Here is a 25,898-nt window from a genome sequence, read left to right as displayed (position 1 = left end):
CCAGCCTGGTCTACAAAGTGAGTTCCAGGACAGCCAGAGCTATACAGAGAAACCCTGTCTCGAAAAACCAAAAAAAAAAAAAAAAAAAAAACACAGAAATGAAGGAAGAGGCAGAGCCCAAGATGTAGCCTTGTGGTGGTGTACTAATGGTACGGGCAGGAAAGTTGGTGTAGACTTTCCTAAGGGCAGGGCAGCAGCAGCGGCGTCTATCTGGGTTGTGATCCGGCGAACTGTGTTTATGGTGAACCGCAATCTCTGCCTTTTCCAAGAATGAGTGAGCTTGGCCCAGTTCGCTGGCCCATAAAGACATCCCACCTGTGATCCAAGGTCTGTAAGTGAGGGAGTGATTGAGTCCTAAGGATGGAGCACTTCCCCCTCGCATGCGGGCCCCTCCCACCTCGCATGGGGCCCCTCCCCCTTCCTGCATCTTCCTTTCTCCTCCCCCCTTTCCAAGTCTAGTATTCAACACACACCTACAAAGATACCTCAAGTTTACCAGTGATATTCATGAGTCCGCATTGCAGTCCTCTGGATTTAACCATGATGCCTGAATGGTCCTGCTTTTCCAGAAAACCTGTTTTCAAGCAAGCCATTACAACCATCTTGGGAGATAAAAGACAGGTTGGACCTGCAGACTAGTGGGTTCTTTTAGTAGACATTTTCTTAGAGGGTCCCACTGGCAGTACACTTCTCAGATTGTGTTGCTTTGCCTCAGCTTGAACCAATGCTGGGCCTCACAGATGACAGCTGTCCTGCAAGGAAAGGAGCCACAGGCACCTGGGGCAGCCACACCATTGACCAGGACTGCTCACTGCCCCACTGGATTTGTCCTAGGTCTCTTTCAAATGACCTTGGTGAGCAGGCGGGCCTGGTTACCACCCAGCAAGCCTCCTCTCTTTCAGCTCCTGCTCTTGCTGGCTGACAGCTGAGCTTTTATCCCTGGAGCCTTGGACTCTGTGTGGGAGGAGGATTCCCATGGAAACCCCAGGAGGAGGCGAGGCTGGGGAAGCCTCATTGATTGAGCCCTAGGAAGATGGGACCCGGCAGGAGGCAGGAGTCGGCCCCACCTGGGCTGGACAGATGGCTGCTTTTAAGAGTGCTGGGAGAGAGAGAGGCGGACCTAGCTAGCCAGTTGTAGCATGAGCTCCTTGTGTGCATTATGGGAAAATCTAATGGACATCTGTGATTAAAGCCCTGGGGGTTCCAGAGTTTATTCTCTGTTGGTGGGTTCATTCTGAGCAATCGTCATTTAGTAAATACCCATCCAATTTAGTGTTTGTAGCAAGAAAAGCTTATGAATGGTCCATCGGCTTTCTGACAAGGTGGACCTCCTTAGCCCTGAGGTGGCTATCTGGAAGAGCAAGGGATAGCATGGTACTTTACTCATGAGTCCACACTGCAGTTCCCAAGATATTCACCCACCATTTTCTCTATGCCAGACCCTGTGGGTGAGGTCCTGGGAACTCAAGCAGGGAAGCTCAGCTCCTGTTCGGAAGAGTCCCAGTCCAGCTCTTCAGGACAGGTGCTGCAGGGAGGACAAGCACGGGCCTCTGAGAGATTGGAGCCAGGCAGGGGAGGTGCCTGATGGCCAAACCGAGTTACACAGATAGCACATGTGGGAAGGTGTGCAAGGATGGAGGTGGGGGACTGGGAGAGACAGAGAAGGGCTTCACAGAAGGTAGTGGGCTGGGGAATCAAGGTTGAACATCCTGAGAGGGTTCAAGTTTAACTTAGAAGTGAACCTGGCACATGCCTTCAATCCCAGCACTTGGAAGGCAGAAGCAAGCAGAACTCCGATTTCCAGGGCAGCCAGGGCTATACCAAAAGACCCTGTCTTCAAAAACCAAAACCAACAACAACAACAACAACAAAACCAACAAGGTGCAAGCAGAGAGCATGGTCTGGCCAGGTGTGTGTTCTTATTAAAGTAACTTACCGTCCCCTAAAGGAAGTTCACTGGTGTCAAACCCCTTGCTGTTGGCAGTCCCTGTCATCATTCACAGCTATCACCAGTTCTGACCCCTCTGCAGTGCATGTCCCTAGAGGGAAGTAATTGGATTTCATACTTTTCCTGTAGCTGTGGATCCCCAGGGGGGACATCATTACCGAGAGTTTAAAAAAGGTATGAAACTTGCCCTGGTCCCTGACCCCAGCAAGGCTAAACCCTGAGGCCACACTGAAAGGAAGGCACATCACTCAGCCATCACCAAATGCCTATAGTCATCAGGCCCCTTGCAGACAGACCCCCTCCCCTGTTGAGCCCAGCCAGCCAGACCTCTGAGTACGTTTGACTGTGGACTGTGTGTTCAAATGTGCAAAGAAAACCCTGTGGCTTTTTAAACTGTGGCAAGGCTGTTTTGTGCTGTCTCCTTGCCCTGCTGAGTGGTCCCGGGGAGGGCCATCAACAATTTGAGTTTTCTGTCTTCCTATTCGGTCATGATTGGAGCCTCAGAATGAGGCAGATGCGGCAGGATAATGTCATTAAGCGTTGCCATCGGAGCGTGGCATAAACATTCTCGGTTCAGTTTGGGGAGTAGATTCGGAACTCTTTGGCATGCTCCAGGATGACTGCTGCTTCTTGGGTTTATTCCCATCTGGAAGTTAGATTCTATTGTGCGTCCTTGTGTGCCTGGCCAGGTGCCACATGCTGCAGTAGAAACCGGAGAAGAAATGTGGCTAGTTAGAGGAAGGAGGTAGGGACTAAGGCTGGTAGTGTCATTGCTGTGTCCTTAGCTCTCGCCTACGTATTGCTTGGCATATACACTGGATATTTCCTAAGTGTTTGTTGAATGAATAAATGAAGTGGAGGAGGTGCAGAGCAGTTTGTGTGGAAGAGACCAGCAGGTTACGGTCAGCTGCTGAGAGAGTATGATACGGCCAGTGCTCTGTGTCCTCCCTTCCTCACAAAAGGCCTAGTTCTTTCCTTGCTCCGTTCTCTGGACGAGCCCACAGAGAGCCTCCCTGAGATGGGTGCCTCCTTTCAACCGCCTACCTGTGTGCTTGCCTTGTGTGCAGTCCCTGTGGCCCTTCCTGAAGACAGGAAGCATTTCCTGGGAGACACAGAAGTGTAAGTGGTGGCGCACGCCTTTAATCCCAGCACTTGGGAGGCAGAGGTGGGCGGATTTCTGAGTTCAAGGCCATTCTGGTCTACAAAGTGAGTTCCAGGATAGCCAATGCTATACAGAAAAACCCTGTCTCGAAATACAAACAAAACAAAACAAAACAAAACAAAACAACAAAAAAAGAAGTGTAAGAGTTTTTGTTTCTGGGTAGGTGGCCTCAGCAAAGAACTGGTGACAAGGTCTAGAAAGATGACCCTCCTGACTACTCTGGGATGTCCTGAAGTTGGGAGTAGGTCTCTAGAGACTAAGGGGAAGAACCAGGGCGGGTTTCCTGAAAGAGGTGAAAGAAGTCACCACCCAGAGACCCTGCCTTCGAACACCTCCACACAGTGAGCTCTGGGCATTTTGCACAGATATTCACTTCATAGCAGAATGCTACCATAATGGCAGGAGACACACGTACCTCACACAGATGTCCTTCCCTGGATTCCTGATTGGGATGCTGCTGATAACCGCTCCACCCATTGTGAAGGCAGGAAAGACAAGCAAGGAACCAGCAGTGCCTTAGTGCTGAGTCTCAGGAGTTAAGTCCTCGCCCAGCAGACCAACCTAGGTCCCCTGGCTCGTGTTCCGTAGTACGGATGCTGTTTTTCTTTAGAGGCTCAGCACTAACACACATACAGACCCTGCACTGGGGAACAGCAAAAGGACAGTCTATTTATATGCCCACCTTGTCATATGCTGAACATCCTGAACACCCTTCAGGAGCCTTGCCTGCCCCTTTGAGGAATAAAGACGCGGTGGGAGACTGCCACGATGACCCAGCGAGGGACAGTCAAGAGCTGGTCAGGAGCTGCCCCAGGGAATCCCCAAACCACAGCACCTGCAAAGTTGTCATGCTGTGGAAATGGATCAAGTAGGTAGTGTGGGGGAGGGGAGTCACGCAGAGTGGTGACAGTGCCCTGGTGGGACCTGTGCTAAACGGTGTATGGAGGAAGATATAAGAGTCCAGGATTGCCCACCCAGCTACTCGAGGTCTGCTGTTTAACTAGTTAGGTGACTTTGGGTCACGTTATTCTGTGTCTCTGAAGCTATGTCCTTTGAATGAAGGAGCATACGGTCTGCCTCACGGTGCCTGTGGGAAAGCTGCCAGGCTGACTGGCATCTCTAATATCCTGGTTTTTGTTTTGTTTTGTTTTTTTCATTCATAGTCTTTACCTTCATGGCTTCTTTCAGTGGCTTCTCAGGGCTTCATTGTGGGAACTCTGACCCTGCTGCACACTGCCTGGTGCCTCCCAGTTTACACGCTTGGGCAGTCTATAGAGACTCACAGGTGGGTCCTGGACCAGTGCTGGGTTTAGCGATTGCTTCCTGTATTCAGGTGCTGTGCTTCACACACAGAAATCTGTGCATCTTTTCCAACATGGTTGAGGCTCTGGGGTTGGATAAAATCAATAGGAAGAGCAGGAGGACAAAACCAAGTTGTCTTCTAAAACTGTACCAGGACATCAACTTTTGCTACTTCGGGGGCCCAGCTTTTATCCCATCCTCCCTCCCTGAACTCTTCCCTCCACAATAATAACAGCATAACACACGTCACTCTGATCCTTGTTTGTTAGATTTTGTCAGCCTCTAAAGTCTTCCATCATCAGTATATTCTCTTCCTCATAGTATTCTGTAAAATATATATTAGGTACTTTTTTTTTCAGTGCTCTGACAGAATACTTGACAAGAAGAAACTTGAGGAAGAGTGTATGTGAAGTTATAGTTCAAGAGGACACAGTGTGTCCTAGTAGGAAAGAGTAAGCTGTAGGAATGCAAAGGGGGCTGGTTACTTTGTATCCTCAGGTAGGAAGTAGACACAACAGAGAGAATTATCAAGGCAAGAGCAAGGAAAACATCAGAGCCTGGATCTCCATATCCAGCACCTGGGACTCTTGTTAAAATCATCTGGGCTCCAAAGAGCTTAGGTAGCCCAGCCCACCAGAACTTCTACCTTCAAGACATATAGCCTCTCTCTTAGGCTAGATCTATTGTATATATATATCTTTCCTCAGTACATGTCCCATACTTTTGACATCTCTAGCATCCTGGTTTCTCCATTGCAGCATAAACTTTTTTACCTTCAAAGCCTCATAGCAGTGGCTTCTCTGGGAACTCTGACCTTGCCATGCGTTACCTGGTTTCAGTGGCTCTCTAGAACCATGGAGGAAGCCTCTACCATTTTTTTTTTTTTTTTGGTTTTTCGAGACAGGGTTTCTCTTTATAGCTCTGGCTGTCCTGTCCTGGAGCTCACTTTGTAGACCAGGCTGGCCTCGAACGCAGAAATCCGCCTGCCTCTGCCTCCCGAGTGCTGGGATTAAAGGCATGCGCCACCACACCCGGCTGCCTCTACCATTTTTAATGCCTATAAAACTAGTACCTTATAAACAAAATAATACTTTCAACTCGAGATATAGCCTGCTTACATTAGTCACAGCTGTAGTGGTCTCTGTAATGTTTTGTTGTTAGTTCTGAAATTTCTTTTCTAGGAAGTTGTTTTGGATCAGGGAATCACTTTAAAGGCTTTCTCGGTTCAGGTTCTCTCCTTTCAATTAAAGTTGGGGTGTATGGACCTGTCCTATTGTCCTAGTATAGAGCAAGAGATTTCTCCCTAGTGGGGAGTCATAAACATTAGAGACCCTCCTTCTGTACCTGCAACTTTAAATTTACTCATTGTCTTTGTTTCTTTTCTATTGCAGTGACCAAACACCATGACCAAAGCAACTTATAAAAGAAAATATTCAATTTGGGGGCGGGGGGTTATGGTTACAGATTAGAGTCCATGTTAATTATGTCAGGGAACATAGCAACAGGCTGACAGACTTGGCACTGGAGCAGTAGATGAATGCTTACACCTCATCCATACGTAGCAGAAGTTGGGGGAAGACTAGGAATAGCATGGGCGTTTGAAACCTCAGAGCCTTCCCCCAGTGACACACTTCCTTCTATAGGTAGCACCTCCTAATCCTCCCTAAACAGTTCCACCAACTGGGGGCAACGCGTGCCAAGGGGCCTATGGGGGCTGTTCTCATTCAAACCAGCATACTCATTTGCTTTCTTGCCAAATTACATATTTAAAAAGTATCCTTCTGCCCCATTGTTGCTCATTTTCACTGTAGACCTGGGTAAGACTGGTTGGTAGTGATGGTTCCACCACCCCGATGTTACCTTTCTTCAAAATTTCCTCTGTTAAACACATTAGTTTGTTACTTTTCAATTCAGCCTCACTCAAGTTCTCAAGACAGGGGCGGGGTGAAACCATATTCTTTGCTAGAGTAGCACACATGTGGCCTCTAGCTCAGATCCTATAGGGTTCTGCCCTGCAACCTTGTGAGCTGAGGCCTTCACTACCCACATTTCTCTCAGGATCTGGACTTCCAGACCCTCACCAGAGATAAGTTCTTTGTTAGTTTTTTGTAATCCAGTGCTGTTGGCATACTGTTTGGGCTGCTTTATTGGGTTCTATTGTCATCCAACCCATATTCCACCCCAACCCCACCCAATACTAGATAGAAAAGAAAGATTATAAGGGAAAGGTGGGTGTAGACCTTTTTAGACTGCTGATTAGGGGAGTCAGTTTACTTGGGGCAAATTCAATCTGCCTGCTGTCAGAGTATCTCCAACCAGCAATCCAGCAATCCAGCAATCACAAAGGCAGCAGCAGGAGAGCAGCCACCGCCATTGGCCCTCTCAGGGTTCTCACATTTATACCCTCTCAGGAGTTCCCAGAATTCCAAGCATAAACTATCTGGAGTTGGTGAAGACCACACCCCTCCTAGAATACAAGACAATCAGACTCAGCTTCCGTGGACAATCTGAAGCAGCCCCACATCTCACACCTGGGATTAAAAACATATTCACATAACATAACTGGGTTTTTTGTTTGTTTGTTTGTTTGTTTGTATTTTGAGACAGGGTTTCTCTGTGTAGCCCTGGCTGTCCTGGAACTCACTCTGTAGACCAGGCTGACCTCGAACTCAGAAATCCGCCTGCCTCTGCCTCCCGAGTGCTGGGATTAAAGGCGTGCGCCACCACGCCTGGCTCATAACTGGGTTTTTTAAGGAGCCAAAATACTTGCTACATACTGTTCCAAACTCTTCCACATTTCTCCTTTGGAAAAATTCCAAAAGCCTAAGGACCACATGGCCAGATTTATCAATGGCCTCACTTCTCATTACTAGCGTTCTATATTAGTTATTCATTGTTGTTGCTGTGGCGACTAAAGGGAGGAAGAGTTCATTTTGGCTCAGACTAAAAGGATACAGTCCATCACTCTGGAGATGGCATGGTGGAAGGAACAGGAAGCCAGCAGGTCACATTGCATCTGCAGTCAGGAAGGAGAGTGAATAGGAAGTGGAGCTGGGCTGTAAAACTTCAAGACCTTCCCCACCCCCCCACCTACACACTCCCAGACCCATTTCCTCCAAAGGATTCTTCTTCCTAAAGATTCCACAGCCTTACCAAACAGTGATACCACCTGGGGAACAAGCATTCACACACACACACACACACACACACCATGGAAGACACACACACACACCATGGAAGACACACACACACACACCATGGAAGACACAGCAGGTAAGTTGATTGTTATCTTAATCTGTCTCCTATTTGCTTTTCCTCAATATTTTACTACCGAAACAGTGCTGAGTGTGCACAGGATGTAAAATGCTGTGCACAACCGGGGATGTAGGTAATAAATGGGGAAAGTGGAATTGCTAGATGAAGTACATTTGTCATTTTGAAAGATGGAGTTACTTTACCATCCACTGAGTTGACCAGAATGCATTCGGTTCCATTCAGTTCCATGGTGCACAAGACTGGCAGCTTTTCTATACCTCCTGAAAAACAAAACAAAACATTTGACTTTTGGATCTTTACTAATCTGAAAGACAAAAAGAAGGAAAGAAAGAGAGAGAGAGAGAAAAAAAGAAAGAAAAGAAAGAAAATACATTCTACTGCAGTAACAAGTTGTTGTCACAATGTCTTTCACAGAGAGCATTTCTTTCTATTTGCTTATTTATTTTTGGTTAGGATTCAAAATAGTATGTTTCATAAACATCTCCATACATATGTATCATTCTATGTTTCTCCTTGACCCCTCCCTCCTACCCTCTCCCATTCTTTCTACCCACCGGGTTTCAAATCACTTTGAGTGCATGAACATGTGTGTGTGTGTGTGTGTGCACGCAGCAACATATATAGTTTGTTATTTCACATTCTGATTTTGAGGTGGTCTTTTCAAATTCATTTGTTGGAGTTTATCATTAATTCATTAATAACTTTTATGGCAGTTATTTCCCCATATTAAAACAACAATGTCTAACTTCTTCATGAGTGAGTGTTTTTTGCAAGACCAATTTGTTAACTGCCCCACCCTTTTTTACTGAAACAGGATCTCTCTCTGTAGCCCTGCCTTTCCTCAGATCTCTGATCCTGTTACCTCAGCCTACTGAGTTCTCAGTCAACAAACCTTCACCCCCATTCCTAGCTGTCATTGTCACTTCTGCCCCCCCCCTCTTTCTCTCTTGAGATGGATCTCTCTACATAGCCCTGGCTGTCATGGAACTCCAGGCTGGCCTCCATCACAGAGATTCACCTGCCTCCGCCTTCTCAATGCTGAGACTAAAGACGTGCGCCACCACACCCAGCTTCCCACCTTTGGTTCTTGTTTTCTATTTCTTGAATTTAAAATTAGGTTGAATGGTTTATGTTTTATTTTTCATTTTAAAAGTTGGTCATTGAAGATGTTAATTAGTGTTAGGTAAAAGGATCTGAATAAAGGTCCGGGAAGGTTTTAAAAAGAAATCTTACAGTCTATATTTCAATATTTTACAGACAATAACAAAAAAAGAAATGCATTTAAATCTATTAGATTAGGAATTCCTTTCTCTTTTCCTTTTTTTTTTTGGGGGGGGGGGTTCGAGGCAGGGTTTCTCTGTGTAGCCCTGGCTGTCCTGGAACTCACTCTGTAGATCAGGCTGGCCTCAGAAATCCGCCTGCCTCTGCCTCCCAAGTGCTGGGATTAAAGGCGTGCGCCACCTGTGCATGGTGACGTTCGGTGAGTATACACTTTTTGGTATTTTCTCAAACTGAGAAACTGATTTAAGATTTAATTGCAAGTTTTACGTTTTGAATACTTTTAGACTTAGAGAAAAACTCAGCACTTACATTGCCTCCATGAGGCCCTGGGTTCAATCTCCAGAATGGGAGGAAAAGAAAGAGAAAGTGGGAGGGTGGGGGAGAGGACCAAACCAACATATAGAGAGATCTCATTTATTGACCCCCCCATACATACCCTTCCTCTACAGTTAACTCTTACACTAATATTACATATTTGGTACAATTAACCATCCAATATTGCTACATTATTGTTCAAGTGTTTTTGCCTACAGTTCTTTTTTTTTTGTTCCAGTATCCTGGCTAGGGAACCCATGCTCTATTCGGTCCTTATGTCTCCTTGGGCTCCTTTGAACTGTCACAGTCTCTTGACCTTTTCTTGTTGTTAGTGACCTTGACATCTGGAAGGAGTGCTGGCTGGGTGTTTCTGGTCCCCCAACCTCCCAACTGGAATTTGCTCTGTTATCCTTACAATTAGAGTGTGCTTCTTTCTGTGTCTGGGAAAGAAGGAACCACAGAGCCAGTGCCACTCCATTGTGCATATGGAGGCCACGGTGATAGGCTTGCATAGTAGGCAGCAATAGCTACAAGAAAGCATAGTATGACTGATTAAGTTGTGTTAGTGATATGTGTTATTGGCTTACTTTTAGTTTCGTGACAGCTAGTCACCCTCTTCCCAAAAAAGAATCAGTGCTTGGATTTTCTCTTATATAGGCTGGCTTTCTACCTAATTATGCTTAGTTTATGTATTTTCATTTTAAGAACGTCACCAGTATGGGGGTCTAGTGAGATGGGTCACCCAGGACGGAGAGGTACATGCCACAATGCCTGACGACCTGAGTTCAATCCCAGGCCGCCTGTGGTAGAAGGAGAGAATTGATCCCCCTAAGTTGCCCTCTGATCTCTACCTGCTCACCTTGGTGCATGCCCCTCACCCCCCCCCCCGAATAAATCAGCAAATGTTTAAAACATTGTCCGTGTAAGCACATTACCTATGGTTTCCTCTTAGCCCACAGATTTTTTTTTTTATTATATTTTTACTTTTTGGGTTTTTCGAGACAGGGTTTCTCTGTGTAGCCCTGGCTGTCCTGGAACTCACTTTGAAGACCAGGCTGGCCTCGAACTCAGAAATCCGCCTGCCTCTGCCTCCCGAGTGCTGGAATTAAAGGCGTGTGCCACCACGCCCGGCAGCCCACAGATTTAATAGATGGACTTTTGTTACTTTCTAGATATCAGGCATCTCTGCCTACGGACATTTAAAATCTGAGAAAATGTAAAAACTGCTCAGGGATCAGATGTTGTGATGTCTACTTGAGTGATTTGCCCCTCCTCCTCATTCCCAGATCCTGTGTCATAGTCACTCCGAGCCTTTATTTGTAGCCTGGGATGCAGGAAAGGTTCTTGGTGGCCCCCAGAAGACCAGGAAGAACAACAGCATTTTCACCGTTGGGGCACAGACCCCAGTGCACACATCACTTAGATCTGGCATGTTAAGTATGTACGCTGTGTCTTTTCATTGGCTGTATTCTACTTGGTCAGCTGATCCTTTGTGAGCTGGAAGCTGAGAATCACAGTCACCTGTCCTGCAGCCCCTCCCCCCCCCCACACCCCCAAGGTTTTTCTGCTCTCAATTATGGGCTCCATCTGATGCGTTTGATCTTCAGCTATGGATCATGTTTTTTATTACTGCAAAGTAGACTCCTTTGCTTCATGTAACACTTCTGCCTTGAACTCCACTTTACTCTCCTCATGCAAAGATTGTTAGGTGTGAATTTACATAGGGCTTTGGCTGTGTGTCTGTCCCTCATTGTTCCCGGCTCTGGCTCATTTTGCTATGGGATGGTTCTCATGTGTTGTATGTGGTTGGGGATTTTTGACTTGTTCCTTGTTTTTCTTAGTCTTTGCTTATGAGCAAGCACATTGTTATGGCTACTACTTTGGTCTTGGTTTTACTATCCCGCCTTAGGTCTTGATGTCTTCTTGCTTCAATCGCTTCTTAAAACAAAGCCCTCAGGGACGGGGTCTGTTTTACTTTGGGCTGCCTTCCTTCTGACAGTTTAGAAGGTTTGTATTTTATTGTTGGTTGTGGAAGTTATCTTTAGAATAACTATGTAGAATGAATTTAATCTTTTGTTTAGACTGTCTGCCTTCTAAAATGAGTAACTGCAAAGATTGTTTACCAATTCCATCACGGGTTCTAGCTGCTTTATAGCAGCTGTTTTAAATGGCAGCTTTTCTTGATTTGCCTTTTTTTTCTCTTTTTTTCCCCCCTCCTTTGTTTCTCTGATAGCATCTTAAAAATTTTAAATGACATTTACTTATTTTGTGTTTGTGGGGTGGGGAGAGAGTGTGAGTATGCTGTGGTGTGTGTGTGTGTGTGTGTGTGTGTGTGTGTGTGTGTAGGTCAGAGAACAACTTGGAAATTGGTTCCCTCCTTCCACCTTCTTCGTCCTGAGCTCAAACTCAGGTCTGCAGACTTGGCGCAAAGCACCTGACTAGCTCAGCCACTCCCGCCGGCAGCTCCTTATCTAGACCTAGGAATGGCTCCTTTCGTATCACAGTGCGCAGCCTTGGATCAGGATTTTGCATACAGTATGTGCAAGGAGTGCTGGAAATTACACAAGAGGCACGGGATTGCTCTGTGGCTCACAAGAAACGAGGTTCTGGGACTCGAGCAGTAATTTCTTTTAGCAGTCGCTTCTTTTCAGTCAACAGAGAGCTGTAGCTGTAGTTTCTCTCTGTGTCTCTGTCTCTCTGTGTCTCTGTCTCTCTCTCTGCTCCATGCCCTCCTCCTTCCTGGCCTCCTGGACACTGCTGACTGTGAAGAAGGCTAGTTTTGCTTTCCTGTTGTCCTGCTTTCCCATTCCCTGAGAAGCCAAAGGCAGACACCAGACTGCAGTCGTCTGCCCAGTGCTGTTGATTAGACCGTTGGATTCTTCCTTCAAGAATCCCAGCTGCTGGCCCACTCTGCAGGCTTTCCCCAAAGCCCTGACCTGCTAGGTGCCTTCTCGAGGTGTTTTTGGACTGGCTTTGATCTTTGCTGCTCTGGGCTCCCTCTGGCTGTGTTTGGCAGATTTCCCTTGTAAGCTGTGGTTTGGGTTACAAATGTGTCCAGTTTTGCTGAAGAGGGCGTTCGCATTTCTCGTTCTCTTTCTCCTTGATTTTGGATGATTTTCAAATAAGAACTCGAAGTAACTTTTATTCTGCCACCTTTTAAACTGTCTAGTGTGGGGGATTTTTGTGATCTAATATTCTCTCAGATCAAACATCACCCAGAACTTTCCGGCTGAAGCAGACAGAGTCTTGACTACAGAAAGCGGAGAACGCCAGAGCTGAGGACCGGAGGGCACAAAAGAATGTATCCACGCTGCGCAGCAGCGGGGGGTCCTTCCTTGAGTTCTGGACTTTGGTTGGGGTGTGCTACTGTCAGGGTGGTGCACTGTCAGACTTTCCTGTCTGATAAAACACCTGAGAAAACAACCTAAGAGAGAAGGGTTTGTTTTGGCTCACAGTCCCAGAGTTTCAGTTCATTGTGGCAGAGAAGTGCCAGAGATCGGATCTCATCTCTGGAGGCCAGAGGCACCATGGGAACGCCCACGGTAGCACCGGATGTGCACCTGACCATCCTCCCAGGCATTTCTGAGTCTAATTAGGTTGACGTTCAAGATTATCATGGGGCTGGGGAGATGGTTCAGGTGGCAACGTGTTTGCTGGACCTGAGCTTGATTCCCTTAAGGTATGTGGAAAAGCCAGGCACAGTGGTTTACCCTGGGGAAGTAAGAACAGATGATGGATGCCTGGGGTTTGCTGGTCAGCTGGTTTAGCCTGGTCAGTGCGTTCCAGGTCAGTGAGAGACCCTTAACAACAACAACAACAACAAAATCAGACAGCATCTGTCTGTCAGGGTTGACCTCTGGCTTACTTACCTACACACAGACCTGAAAAAGAAATTAATTATCAAAAGTTCACCTCATATCAATTAATATGGCAAGCTACAACATTTCATCTCTGGTGCCCAAAAGGCTCAGTTCTTTCTTATAATGTCTTAAAATGCGTTCAGTCCATCTTGTGTATCCCCAAAGTCTCAACAGCGGCAGAACCATTTAAATCCAAATTATCCTCTGAACCTCCATTCCCACATTCAGCCATGAGCCCCGGCAAAATCAAAAACAAGTCACATGCCTCGAAGATAAGACAACACAGACTAAACATCCCCCACTTCAACAGATGGCGTGGGTGGGGGGATAGAAAAAACGGAACCAAATGAAGACTGGAACCTCTTAGGGGAAAACACGGGGCACAAGACGTCAGCTCTGAACAGCCCCTATGACCTTGTTGTTTGCAGATCACCTCACCTCTGGGATGCCTGTTTGTGCTCACACTCCTGCCTTCTTCAGCAGACATCCTACCTTCCCGCCATCTTTGATTTCACCTTCACAGTTTCATGCATTACCCAATGGGAGGAGTCCCTTGGCTTCTCCTAGGAACCCCTTGCCTGCAGGGAAACCACATCTGTCACAGGCTGTCTAGCCACCTAGGCCTTCCTTTGTAATCTAGATTTAAGCCTCCACGATCCAATAGTTCTTGCATTCTGCATGCCAGTAAAACCAGCATAATGCTAGTATTTGCTACCTCCTTAAGCAACAGCTAGAGCATCTTGGACCATGGATGAAATGGTCTCTGAATGCCTTGATGGTCGAAAGCAGGGAATATTTCCTAGGTACCTGATGCAGGCAGGGTATCCTGGAGTTAATCCTATTAGGACAGAGTCTTTCAAATAAGTGAAAACCTCCACACTCTTGAGTCAGTTCCCAAAATGCTTTTGAGACATCTCTCCCGTTCTGCTAATGTCCTTCTATGATGGCTCTAATCCAGTGGTTCTCACCTTGTGGGTTGTGACCCCTGTGGTGGTCGAATGACCTTTTCACAGAGGTTGAGTTTCTGATATCCTGCATATCAGATATTTACCCTATGATTCATAACAGTAGCAAAATTATAGCTATGAAGTAGCAATGAGAATCATTTTATGGTTGGGCATCACCACAACATGAGGAACTGTATGAAAGGTCTCAGTGTCAGGAAGGTTGAGAGACATTGCTCTAGTCTCTTTGGAGGCCATCCTTCCATGGTGTTGTATTTGTTACTTTTCTTGTTGCTGTGGCAACCCTGACAAAAGCAACCTAAGGAAGGTGAGGCTTTGCTTTAGCTCTTCGGAGACAGCCCAAGGCAGGACTGTGGGGCAAGGTGGCCACTGTGCAGCCATGGTGAGAGAGAGATGAGTGAGGGGTGAAAGATGAGTGAGTGAGGGGTGAGAGATGAGTGAGAGGTGAGAGATGAGTGAGTGAGAGGTGAGAGATGAGTGAGGAGTGAGAGATGAGTGAGTGAGGGGTGAGAGATGAGTGAGTGAGAGATGAGTGAGTGAGAGGTGAGAGATGAGTGAGGGGTGAGAGATGAGTGAGGTGAGAGATGAGTGAGGGGTGAGAGATGAGTGAGTGAGGGGTGAGAGATGAGTGAGTGAGGGGTGAGAGATGAGTGAGTGGGGGTGAGAGATGAGTGAGTGGGGGGTGAGTGCCGCCCCAGCTCACCTTCTCTGTAGACAGTGCAGGACCTCAGCTCATGAAACAGTGCTGCCCACATTCTAGAGTGAGTCTTCCTACCTCAGGCCAGCCCAGAAACTGTCCCCTCCAGTATAAACAGGTTGGTCTCCTAGGCAATTCTAAATCTTGCCAAGGTGACAATCAGTATTAACTATTGAAGCTTCTTTTTTAATATATATACATATACATATTAATAATTAATTTACATCTCAAAAATTGCTCCAGGTTCCCCCACAGAGTCCCTCCCCCATGCTCCCTCCCCTTGGACTTTGAGAGATTGGTGCCCCCAGGTGTCCTCCAACCCTGGCACATTAGGTCTCTACTACTGAGGCAAGGCAAGGCAGTCCTCTGTTACATATGTGCTGGGGGTCTTGGTTCAACCCATGTTTGCCCTTTGGTTGGTGGCTCAGTCTCTCGGAGCTACCAGGGGTCCAGGTTAGTTGACACTGTTGGTCTTCTTGTGGGGTTCTATCTTCAGGGCCCTCAATCTTTCTCCCCAACTCTTCCATAAGGGTCCCCCAATTCCGTCCAATGTTTGTTTGTAAGTATCTACATTGTTTCAGTCAGCTGCTGGACGGAGTCTCTCAGAGAACAGTTATGCTAGGCTTCTGTCTGCAAGCATAACAGAGCATCATTAACAGTGTCAGGGATTGGTGCTTGCCCATGGGATGCGTCTCAAGCTGGGCTGGTTATTGGTTGGCCATCCCCTCAGTCTCTGCTCCATCTTTGTCCCTGCATTTCTTTTAGCACAAATTTTTGGTCAAAAGTTTTGTAGGTTGGTTGATATCCTTATCCTTCCACTGGGGAGTCCTGCCTGGCTACAGGAGGTGGCCTCTGGGAGTTTCTTTTATGGACAAACTGGAAGTGTTTGAATCATCCCATTGTGTATTTTGACCCCAAAACTAACTGTAAATATGGCTGAAAAATCCAAACTTAGCTGCAGCCTCAACACTGGGCTGCCCTGAGAAACCCTCCCTCAAATTAATTCTTTCTTCAGCTTTAAATTCAGCTTTAATTCTCAGTGAAGTCTCAGGACACGGACAAAAATGTGTACAGCTTCTTTTCCAGAGATGAACACAAATGGCCTTGGTTGAGTTCCCATGAGACATTGCTCTGCCTGAACTGTTTGGTGGCCTTCCTATGAGTGTCCTAGTCTCCTACGGTCTCCTCAGAATCACCCATTAAGCTGTGCTTACAGCATTCTAGAATTTCTCTCGCTGGCTTCTCCAAGCCTTCCTGAATTCTTCCTACAAACTAGTGCCACGGGCTTCTGTACCATGTGCTCAGGTATAGTCATGGCACCAGCTGCATCCCAGTATCAGTCGCTGTGCTTGTGCCTTTTGTGCTGTGACAAAATGCCTGGCAAAATGACCTGAAGAAAAAGATTTATTTTCCTTGCAGAGATTTCTGATCATCATGCCTAAGAGAGCATGACCTAGCATGGCAGCTCACATCATGGTGATGGTAACCAGGAAGGTCTGGGGGAAGATAACATGCCTACATATCTTAGTTAGGGTTTTACTGCTGTGAACAGACACAGTGACCATCAACTCTTATAAGAACATTTAATTGGGGCTGGCTTACAGGTTCAGAGGTTCAGTCCATTATCATCAAGGCAGGAACATGGCAGCATCCAGGCAGTCATGGTGCAGGAGGAGCTGAGAGTGCTACATCTTCATCTGAAGGCTGCTGGCAGAATACTGGCTTCCAGGCAGCTAAGATGAGGATCTTAAAGCCCACGCCCACAGTGACAAACCTACTCCAACAGGGCCACACTTTCTAAAAGTGCCACTCCCTGGGCCGAGCATATACAAACCATTACACTACAGTAGGGAGCTTTCTCCCTATCTGTCCTGGCAGATATACCTAGAGGTAAGTCGTATTGGTCTCATAGGGGCTTCTTAAATTGACGAGATTAGCCATCACCAACAGGAAGTCATGGATTGGCAGGACAGAGCATGTCAGTTGTCTTGGGGAAGTTGTTCGGAGCTGAGCCACTCTCAGGGTAGGGAGGAGGAAGGCACACACTTGGGAGGAAGAAGGCACATGCTTGTTCTCTGCCAATCAGTGGGAGTCCAGGCAAAGCCAACCTTTCTTTTCTCCCCATACTGAGGGCCATCTGAGCACCCCAAGCTCCCTGGAGTCTGCCTGACCTTCCTCAACCTCCTGGGAAACTGTCATCGTGCATTAAAGGATGCCCACTGGAATAAATGTTATCAATGATGTTTATATACCTAGGGGAAACACTGATGTAGTCAAGGGAAATAATTCCCTGTGGGATGTCTGGAGAACAAAGCCAAGAGGACGCCTGCCTCCAGCGTCCTAGATCTGAGTTTTAATCATACCATCTTTCAGATTCTCATACCACCTGGAGGGAGCGGATTTATCCCATCTTACAGAGGAGGAAAGTGGAGTCCAAGGGAGGCTTAAAGTAATGAGGGTTTTGCAACAGTGCTGTCTGGCTCCACAGTTTGGAATGGCCCATTCTTGTTCCCTCTTTCTCTGCCATTCATTTTCCTGTGGCAGCAACATGGGAAAGGATGCTGGCATCTTTGTACCCGGGTGACCCTGCTAGATACTTGCTCTATGTCTTGTTTCCCAAATCTGGTTACATTTTAAGACTTTTTTTTTTTAAGCTCAAGACAACTGGAGCTCCAAACCCATGAGTCACACCTTAAATTGTATGGCATCATGCCTCAGCCCTGCCATTGCTTGGGGGTCAGTTCCTTTGGAACAGTGATTTCCAGTGGTTGCCCTGGTGCCAAGAACAGACTGAGAATCGAGGACCTTGGTTTGACTGTAGCTCAGTCATTTATTACCTGTAAGACTAGCTAATCACCGGCCCCCGTAAGATGTAGATAAACGGGGAAACCTTAATCACTGAAGACAGTGTCTGCCATATCTCATATACTTGGAAAGTGTGAGATCCAGAGTATTGTTACTTATTATGCACATTAATTATCATACTTGCAAAAGGGCCCTACCAAGGCCTGGGCATAAATGAAGGGATGAGTAGCTGGCTGTTGATCCTTCTAGCATAACCCATGCCCTTTGCTTCCTTCTAGGAGCTTGGGCCCCTGCCACAGCCCAGCAGAGGCTGTGGAGGTCATCTATCAAGAAGCCTGGTTCCCAGCCTCAGGATCCATTTTTGGATACCAGGATTGGAGGCATCTGCGAGGTAGCAGTGGCCAGCAGCGGTCCCTTCCCCATAGTGAACCATGGGTCAGAAGCTCTCTGGGAGCCTCAAGTCTGTGGAGGTGCGAGAGCCAGCGCTTCGGCCAGCCAAGCGGGAGCTCCGAGGCTTAGAGCCTGGGCGACCGGCACGTCTAGATCAGCTGCTGGACATGCCTGCGGCAGGGTTGGCTGTACAGCTGAGACACGCGTGGAACCCCGAGGACCGCTCCCTCAATGTCTTCGTCAAGGATGACGACCGCCTCACCTTCCACCGCCACCCCGTAGCCCAGAGCACAGATGGCATCCGTGGCAAGGTGGGCCATGCCCGGGGTCTGCACGCATGGCAGATCCATTGGCCGGCTAGGCAGCGGGGCACCCACGCTGTGGTGGGCGTGGCCACGGCCCGTGCCCCTTTGCACTCTGTGGGTTACACCGCACTGGTGGGCAGTGACTCCGAGTCGTGGGGCTGGGACCTGGGTCGCAGCCGCCTCTACCACGATGGCAAGAACAGACCTGGGGTGGCATACCCAGCCTTCCTGGGGCCAGATGAAGCCTTTGCTCTGCCAGATTCCTTATTGGTCGTACTGGACATGGACGAGGGCACGCTCAGCTTCATCGTGGATGGCCAGTACCTGGGCGTGGCCTTCCGTGGCCTCAAGGGCAAGAAACTATACCCGGTGGTGAGTGCCGTGTGGGGTCACTGCGAAGTCACCATGCGCTACATCAATGGCCTTGACCGTAAGTGTCCTAGCCTAGGTGGCCAGGGGTGCCAAGACATCCTGCCCGGGGAGAGTTGGGGAGAGGAGAAGCGGAGCAAGTAAAACAAGTAACAATTGGGGAATCCTAAAGTTTGCAGCAGGGGTCAGGGCGTGGTTTTGAATTCTGACTTCTTTGAAGGTTTGACGTTTGGGGACTGTGCCTCAGTTATCCTATCTACAAGTGGCATGATGGTCATAACCTAACTCAGGGCACTTAGGGGGGTCATGTAGGATAATATGTGTGCTTAGAACAGTAAGGGCACTTGATAACGGCTCTGAGTGCTGAAGTGATTTATGAAACGACCCAACCTGGTCACAGCTGGAGAGTGTCCCCCTTGCCCAGACCCTAGGTGGGAGACCAGCTATCAAAAAAGATGTAGTGTTAGCAATTGTCATTTATTGCCACCTACTGCATGCAGGTCTGAACACCCAAATTCCAGCTCCTTCGGGTAGCTGTCAAAAGAGGTAAACCACTTCTTACCTCTAGCTGACTGGAACCGCGGGAAAATGAAGCCCTGGCTATTTTCCCTATATTGGGGGATTTTGCCACCCCCCCCCACCCCCCGCAGACAACCAGAAATCTAGATTGTGTGAACTGTCCCAGCAGTTGCTAAAGACTGTGTGGTTAAGTCAAACTCCTCAGTGGGCTGTTGGGTTTCCTCAACAACATGAAGTCCTTCTTTATTCAAAATGCATAAGCTCTGAGGCAATTTAAAAGTCACAGTAACAAACAATTGCCAGAGGAGGCCCGGTAGCCTCCAGGAAAGGCACGCATGGCCCCATGGCTGAACTTGAATCCCAACCCTATGTCCGGTTTGTTCGCTCACACATACTGGCTATTGGGGTTTGCACAGGAAATATCCTCCACAGGCTCATATGTTCAAACGCGTGGTCCACAGCTGATGGTGCTGATGTGGGAGGTTACAGAATCTTCAGGAAGCGGGGCCTTGGAGAGGGAAGTGGATTTACTGGCTGTCTGGATCCTGAGTTTTGATAGCCTGGCTTCACTTTAGGTCAGCATTTCTCTGCTTTCTGATTGTAGATATCATGTGACCACCCGCTTCCCACTTCTGCTGCTAATTTTACATTCCTTGTCATGGGGACAATATCCCTTCTCTCCCTTCTCAAATCTAAGCCAAGGTGAGCCCACCATTAATGTTCCTTTTGACCGACCAGGTGTTTGGTCACAGCAGTGCGAAAAGTCACTAGTGTCCCCGTCCACCAGCCCCCACCTGCAGACTCCCTCCCACACACACCTTCCCAAACCTACAGAGAGTTTGCAGCCCCAATTCCAGGGTTCACTTTAACTGAGAGATGTACTTGCCAGCCAGTGTGGCTGATTACAGATCCCTTTTTTCTTTTGAGAGAGAGAAAACAGAAACAATAAACAAAAACCTGAAGCATAGCGCTCCAGAACCATAAGCAGCCCCACCCCCACCCTCGCCCATGTCTGCTTGCCTCTGAGACCAGGCATTTTCCCATGTTCCCCTCTTCAGTTGAGAGCCCAAGAGTAACACTCCAGAAAAAAAAAAAGGAAACTGCAGTCAACGTTTGACTTGTGTAAAAATTTGTGTTTGACTGAGCAAAATGTGGGCTGATGGTTTTTTTCAAAGGTGCCAAGCAAACACAAAAATGGCTAGAGCTCCCGACAGGGGTATAATTGGTGGCATTTTTCCTGGTATTTGTTTCTGTGGTTGTTTGACTCAGATGAATGGTGGGACGGTGCTCCATTTTCTGTTTAACTGTAAAACCTTGGCGCAGAGGAGTCTGCCCTGAGCAGGGTGAGTCTATCATCACGGTGCCTTGTGGGAGATGTCTGGAATCCTCTTAGATAGACATGGTGAGGCAAACAAGGGCATCAGTGAGCACTCCGGTCCAGCCGGGAAATCTACTGCTGGAATTAATTTGGGCTTGCACCAAGCTCAGGAAGGTGTGTCCCGTCCCTCTGTACATCACCAGCACAGCAGGTCTGTGTCTCCAGAGAGTCACTCTAATTCCCTAAGATCCACACTGAATCTATAAAGTGGGACATCAGCTCCCTTTCTTAGTTTGAATGTTAACATCAACGTGGCAACGTGGTAGCCAGGACTAAATGTCTGACATTGACCACCAGGGAAGATGCAGATGTGAAAGACTAAAGAAAGAACACTTCCTTTAGGTTATTGATCTGCTCCAATCTAACTGCTTGGTCTTCCACAACAAGGCTCTATCATGCTGTCCCTGTGGCTGTTAGTCGGGGATCTCCTGCACTGCTGAAGGAGGCTGGGTGGGAAAGGTAGTTGCTTGCTGGGTCCTTGGGGTGGTTTTATCTTCCTCCTCATTGGAATGGCTGGGGTTGGCAGAATCTGAAGCAGGATTCAAGAGGTGGAGGACAGTGGGAGGAGTGACTGCCATGGTGGAAGTAGGACGTCATGATGCAACCCATGGCATCTCCTCTTTGATGACAGGGTCAGTTTGTCTGATCCAGTGCTTGGAACCAGCTCTGACTGTGGTAGGACACAGCCATACAGGACATAGAGGTAGGACAAAGCGGTAGGACATAGCTCCATCTGGTAGAGCCTCGGAGCTGGGTGGTGATAGGAAAAGGGCTATGTGGTATGTAGAAGGTGACCTGAGACAAATTCCACTGTGGATCCCCGGGAGGGAAATAGTTTGGCCCTAGAGAGTCCCTAGGTAGGATAGGTGGCCCAAGGTTGAAAGAATTCAGATATTTGTTGATTGTGGACATGGTAACCTGACTGGGGTTGGGGGTTGGACTAAAAGCATCATTGGGAATAAAGAAACCTGCCTCTTAGGGTTACCTCCCTGAAAGACCTCCTTTCTCAAAGCCTCAGTGTCCCCTCTTGTGCTTGGGGTAATCAGGCACACCAGCATTGAGCAGACATCCAGGAGTTAAAGCCCATTGCTGTAATTAAGCAATTGAGCTGAGGGAGGGTCGGGGTGGGGGTGGGGGTCATGGATAGAACAAAGAGTGGCCTTTGTAAAGCATTTTCCTCTCTTGCAATGGAAGTTGTTAATAGATAACTGTTTTTCAATGTATGATTCTTTATGACTATAAAAGCAAGCCTTAAAAAGTCTTACCACACTGGACCCTGAAGCACATATTTGATATGTGTCCTGATAGGAAGAGGATCCTGACCGTGCAATTTCCTCTTGCAAATGCTTGATGCCCTGGTACCCCTGATGAATAGAATTGTACATGGTGTAGAATAGCTACACCATGGAATATACAGCCTAGTGTGTGGGAGTTTCCTGCAAAGACCTGCAGGATGCCTAAGGGTTGTAGCTGATGAGATAAATACAGCCAAAGCCAGGCACATGCCCAGGCTGTCTGTCTCAGTTGTCTAGAGCCAGCCTAATAACAGCAATAATAATACTAGCTATTATATATATTTAAACATTTATTTAATTTAAATATATATATATATTTGTATTTAAATGTAGTTATATTTATAACAATAATAATACTAGCTAGAAATACCTCATTCTTCTGGGTTCTTTTCTAAGCCCTTTATAAAATTAATCACCAAAATTCTCTTTAAGCAGAGAGCTTAAGCAGGTTGCTCAAAAATCACACAGTTCATAGCTGAGGAACCTGGAGGTAGGCTGAAGCAAATTGTGTGAGATGCTTGTGGGGACTCTTAGCAGACAGGCAGGGGGAGAGTCGGCTCCACCTGACTGGGTGGCCCTCTGGTGAACTTAGATGAGATCCTCCATCCTGTCTGGTGCTCTTTCTCTTTGAATGGCTTCCTTCCCACCTTCCCAGCCCTCAAAGAACTCTGCAGAGTATGCTGAACAGCTAGGCTGGATGCAGAGGATGCCTCTGCTGCCCCTGGAGTCAGGTGCCCCACCCCTGAGCAGGCAGTGTCATGGAAGGCGCCCCAGCTATTCTGATGTTCACCTTTCCGGTAGACTAGCCTTGTGATGTGCTCTGGCTACTGTCTGGAATTGCCCCCTAGTCTGAAGGCTCCTCTTTCCATGTGCCAGAACAGAAGTACGTTTTACTCGGGTGTTTAGTTGGTGCTGGTTCGGGGGCGTTCTGCCCAGAGGGCCCCCTGGTGCTCAGGACTGACTTGTGGCTGGAGCGTAGGAGCTCAGGTGTGGCATCCAGGGACTAAACTGGCCGTGAGGCGTCCTCCACCCGTGCCAAGCAGAAGGAGCTATGTTTCCAGACGCCATTCCTAGATGGTTTAATCGATCTGCCAACAAGTATTTATTGGTGCAACAGTGCGGCAGAGGAGGCTGGCAGCTGGCCAGAGCTTCTGGTATTGATGGGGACCAGAGAGGTTTTCCACAGAATGACTGACTGCAAGGACATCCTCCCCTTGTCAGATTGTGCTCCAGCTCCGTGCCGAGCCTACCGCCTCCCTGTTCGACACTCACGAGTCTTGGGTGGGCACTGAGGTCCTCCCAACTTCCCTAATGACCGAATGTGGCTCCAACAAGGTCCGTGTCGGACCTCCCCATCCTCTATCAGCTGGTCACCCCAGCTCATTACTAACCAGAGAGATCCTGTCTCTGCACCATCAGCGAGGACCCCAGACATCCACTCAGTGTCAGAGGGATTTGCTGTCTTGGCTTACTCAAGTGATGGAGAAGTATTCAGGCAGGGATGATGACCAGGGAGACCTTTGCGACAAGTGGAAAAAGCCAGGAGTTGATGCATGCATGGATCCTTTTAGTAGGTAAAGATGTAAGTTGGTTAACCGCTGTTAACAGTACACACAGCCGTGTATTAAAGCACCGCCACCATCTTCTCCAGTCCCCAGCCCCCTCTCATCCCTGCCACCAGCCATCATCAGCAGTTTCTGGCGTATCCTTCCAGAAATATTTATGACAGGGAATTTTTAGACCACACTGTAAGCAGGGCTCTGTTTCATGGCTCCCTCCCCCACCTTAATGGATCTTGGCAATTGTTTAAGTATCAGTTACAGTAGAGCGGGCTCATTTCTTATTAACAGTTGCATGTATTTTCAAAGTATGGTTGTCTCATAATTTAATTATTCAGATCCCTATTTTTGTACAGCCAGGCCGTTTCCTGTAAGAATAAACCTTTTAATCTTCATTCGAATTTCACTTATTTCCTCCCTTCCCACTGTTTAAGGTTCTCAAAGCCTCAGTTTTGCCATCTACGCAGTGGGATGGTTAGAAGACCATGCAAAGGGCTGTAAAAATGATGCAAATATGAAGCCTGGCCCGGCACATGGGTGGCCCACTGCAGGTGTCCCCATGGGAGCTGCTACCACACTTTCTCATTTCCCAACATCCCACTGAGCTCCTCTCAGGCACCCAGTGAGCACTGTGGGTGACTTGGTTTCGAGTTGACAGGACAGTAGGGTTACATGGCTGTGATTTTGAGAAGGCTGTGGACATCTTATTGCACTGAGATAACCACAGCTGTCCAGTCCAGCCAATCCGGATGTAGGATGGACATTGACACCATAAGAACCTGGCATCCTTGCCTGCTCCAAATAGGCCATGGTTTGTGTGTTTTGTGGTAACGCTGCAGCCGAACCAGCTGATTCTGAAATGGAGACTAATCTAATCTAGCCTTCCTGTCTACCCCTCCTTATAGCACCCCATGGAAAAGCACACAATAGGTGCTCCGTAGTGGTAACTGCATTTTAGTCTTCTCATAGTTGCCTCTCTCATAGCACCCATGCCCAGGCTACTTAGGAGGTGCACATAAACACACATGAAGGCTTTGGCCTCTCACAGCCTGAATAGTTTTCCTTTTTTCTTTCGCAGCAGGCAACTGTGAAAGTCACAGTTGGCCAGAATCGAAGGAGCTGCCTGTGATCACTGCCCGCCCTCTTGCAGTGTGACCCGTGTGTGACCCGTCCCGGCTTCTCATTGTGTGTTTTGCCTAGCACATCTGTCCCCACATTCAGGCCAGCTGGAGGCGGTGTGATAGGCCATGCATTTCCATTCAGGACATTGCCATTCAGAAACTGGACCCCTACCTTTTATTCTGCATAAAAGGAACAGATTTTCGACTGAGAAAGAGCCTTACTCAGCTGCCACAGTCCTGCTTTGAGGGAATTTCCATGTTTAATCATCATGAGCCATCCCACACAGCCCTGCCGCCACCAAGGGCTTTGACATGTAGAGGCCAGCATCTGAAATCAGGTGTGGGAGGGACTATTGCTATGCTAAATGTCAGTCTGGGCTAGTATGGTCTGGAGGTATCTACTGGCATCCTGGGGTCCAGGACTCTCTACCTAGCTGTCACCTGAGGAAGTCATTTTAACTCTGAGCTCAATTTGTTCATCTGAGAAAGAGAAATTTATTTTGCCGTGAGGTGTTGGAGCCATCAGTGATGTATCAAAAGTGACCCATCTATTTCCGGGCACACAGTAGGGACTCATAAAGTAGTAAACCCAAAACTACTAATTTGGCCTTTTAGTGTTCCATGGCTTGAAGGATCACTGTGGACAATTGCTGTTAGTAAAGTTTGGCCCACACTGAAATCAGAGGGATTTCACACTAGGGACTATACTGGCGTTTGGAGGTTTTGGGATATATGGTGGAAACTGCACCAGCAGTTCAGAGGCGCCATTGTGTGCGATTTCATCCCAGATGAGTTGGACGTGTTCGACCTTCTCCAGGGAGGTCTCCCTCTGAGTGTCTTGCTCGAGTGTTTCTCTGTCAGGTTATAGCTCCTAGTGGTGACTTGCCTGGTGAACATGTACCAAGGACACGCAGACAAATGGCATCACCACTCCTGCTGTGGCCCATGTGTGTACCTATTGGGAGGAGGTGTTAGGTGGACTGCCCAGCTACTGTTGGACATTGGTAGGGGAAAAGGGAGGAGGCATAGTGTGTCCAAGCAGTAGGATGCGAAGACGTGGGATCCTGTAGCCAATCGGTAGCCACATTGGACAGGCGGTTATGGAATGATCCAGGGACTAGGAGGACTTGTCAAGGTCGCTTACCACTGAGCAGCAGAACCACAGTCAAAGCCCAGGCTCCAAAGCCTTTCAAGATGTTCCTGGCAAGAAATGAGAGAGAGAGAGAGAGAGACAGAGAGAGACAGAGACAGAGACAGAGACAGAGACAGAGAAAGACAGACAGACTCACCATTGTGGTTCATGGCTCTGTAGTGGAAAGCTGGTGTACCCTGCTGGGTATGGATATGGGAG

General features: G+C 47.8%; 1 protein-coding gene across 1 annotated transcript in view; it reads left to right on the top strand.

Moving 5' to 3' along the window:
* The window catches only part of Spsb4 (splA/ryanodine receptor domain and SOCS box containing 4), a 75,943-nt gene that overhangs the window by 4,771 nt on the left and 45,274 nt on the right, over positions 1 to 25,898 (top strand). The window contains exon 2 of the mRNA XM_021172929.1: positions 17,890 to 18,736. Coding sequence (XP_021028588.1) covers positions 18,043 to 18,736 — 694 coding nt within the window. The 5' untranslated portion in view covers positions 17,890 to 18,042. The remainder of the gene's footprint in view (positions 1 to 17,889; positions 18,737 to 25,898) is intronic.

Source organism: Mus caroli, chromosome 9, assembly GCF_900094665.2.
Source record: "Mus caroli chromosome 9, CAROLI_EIJ_v1.1, whole genome shotgun sequence".
Taxonomy (NCBI): Eukaryota; Metazoa; Chordata; class Mammalia; order Rodentia; family Muridae; genus Mus; species Mus caroli.
Note: the sequence above shows the minus strand (reverse complement) of the source record. Positions and strands in the feature narration are given on the sequence as shown.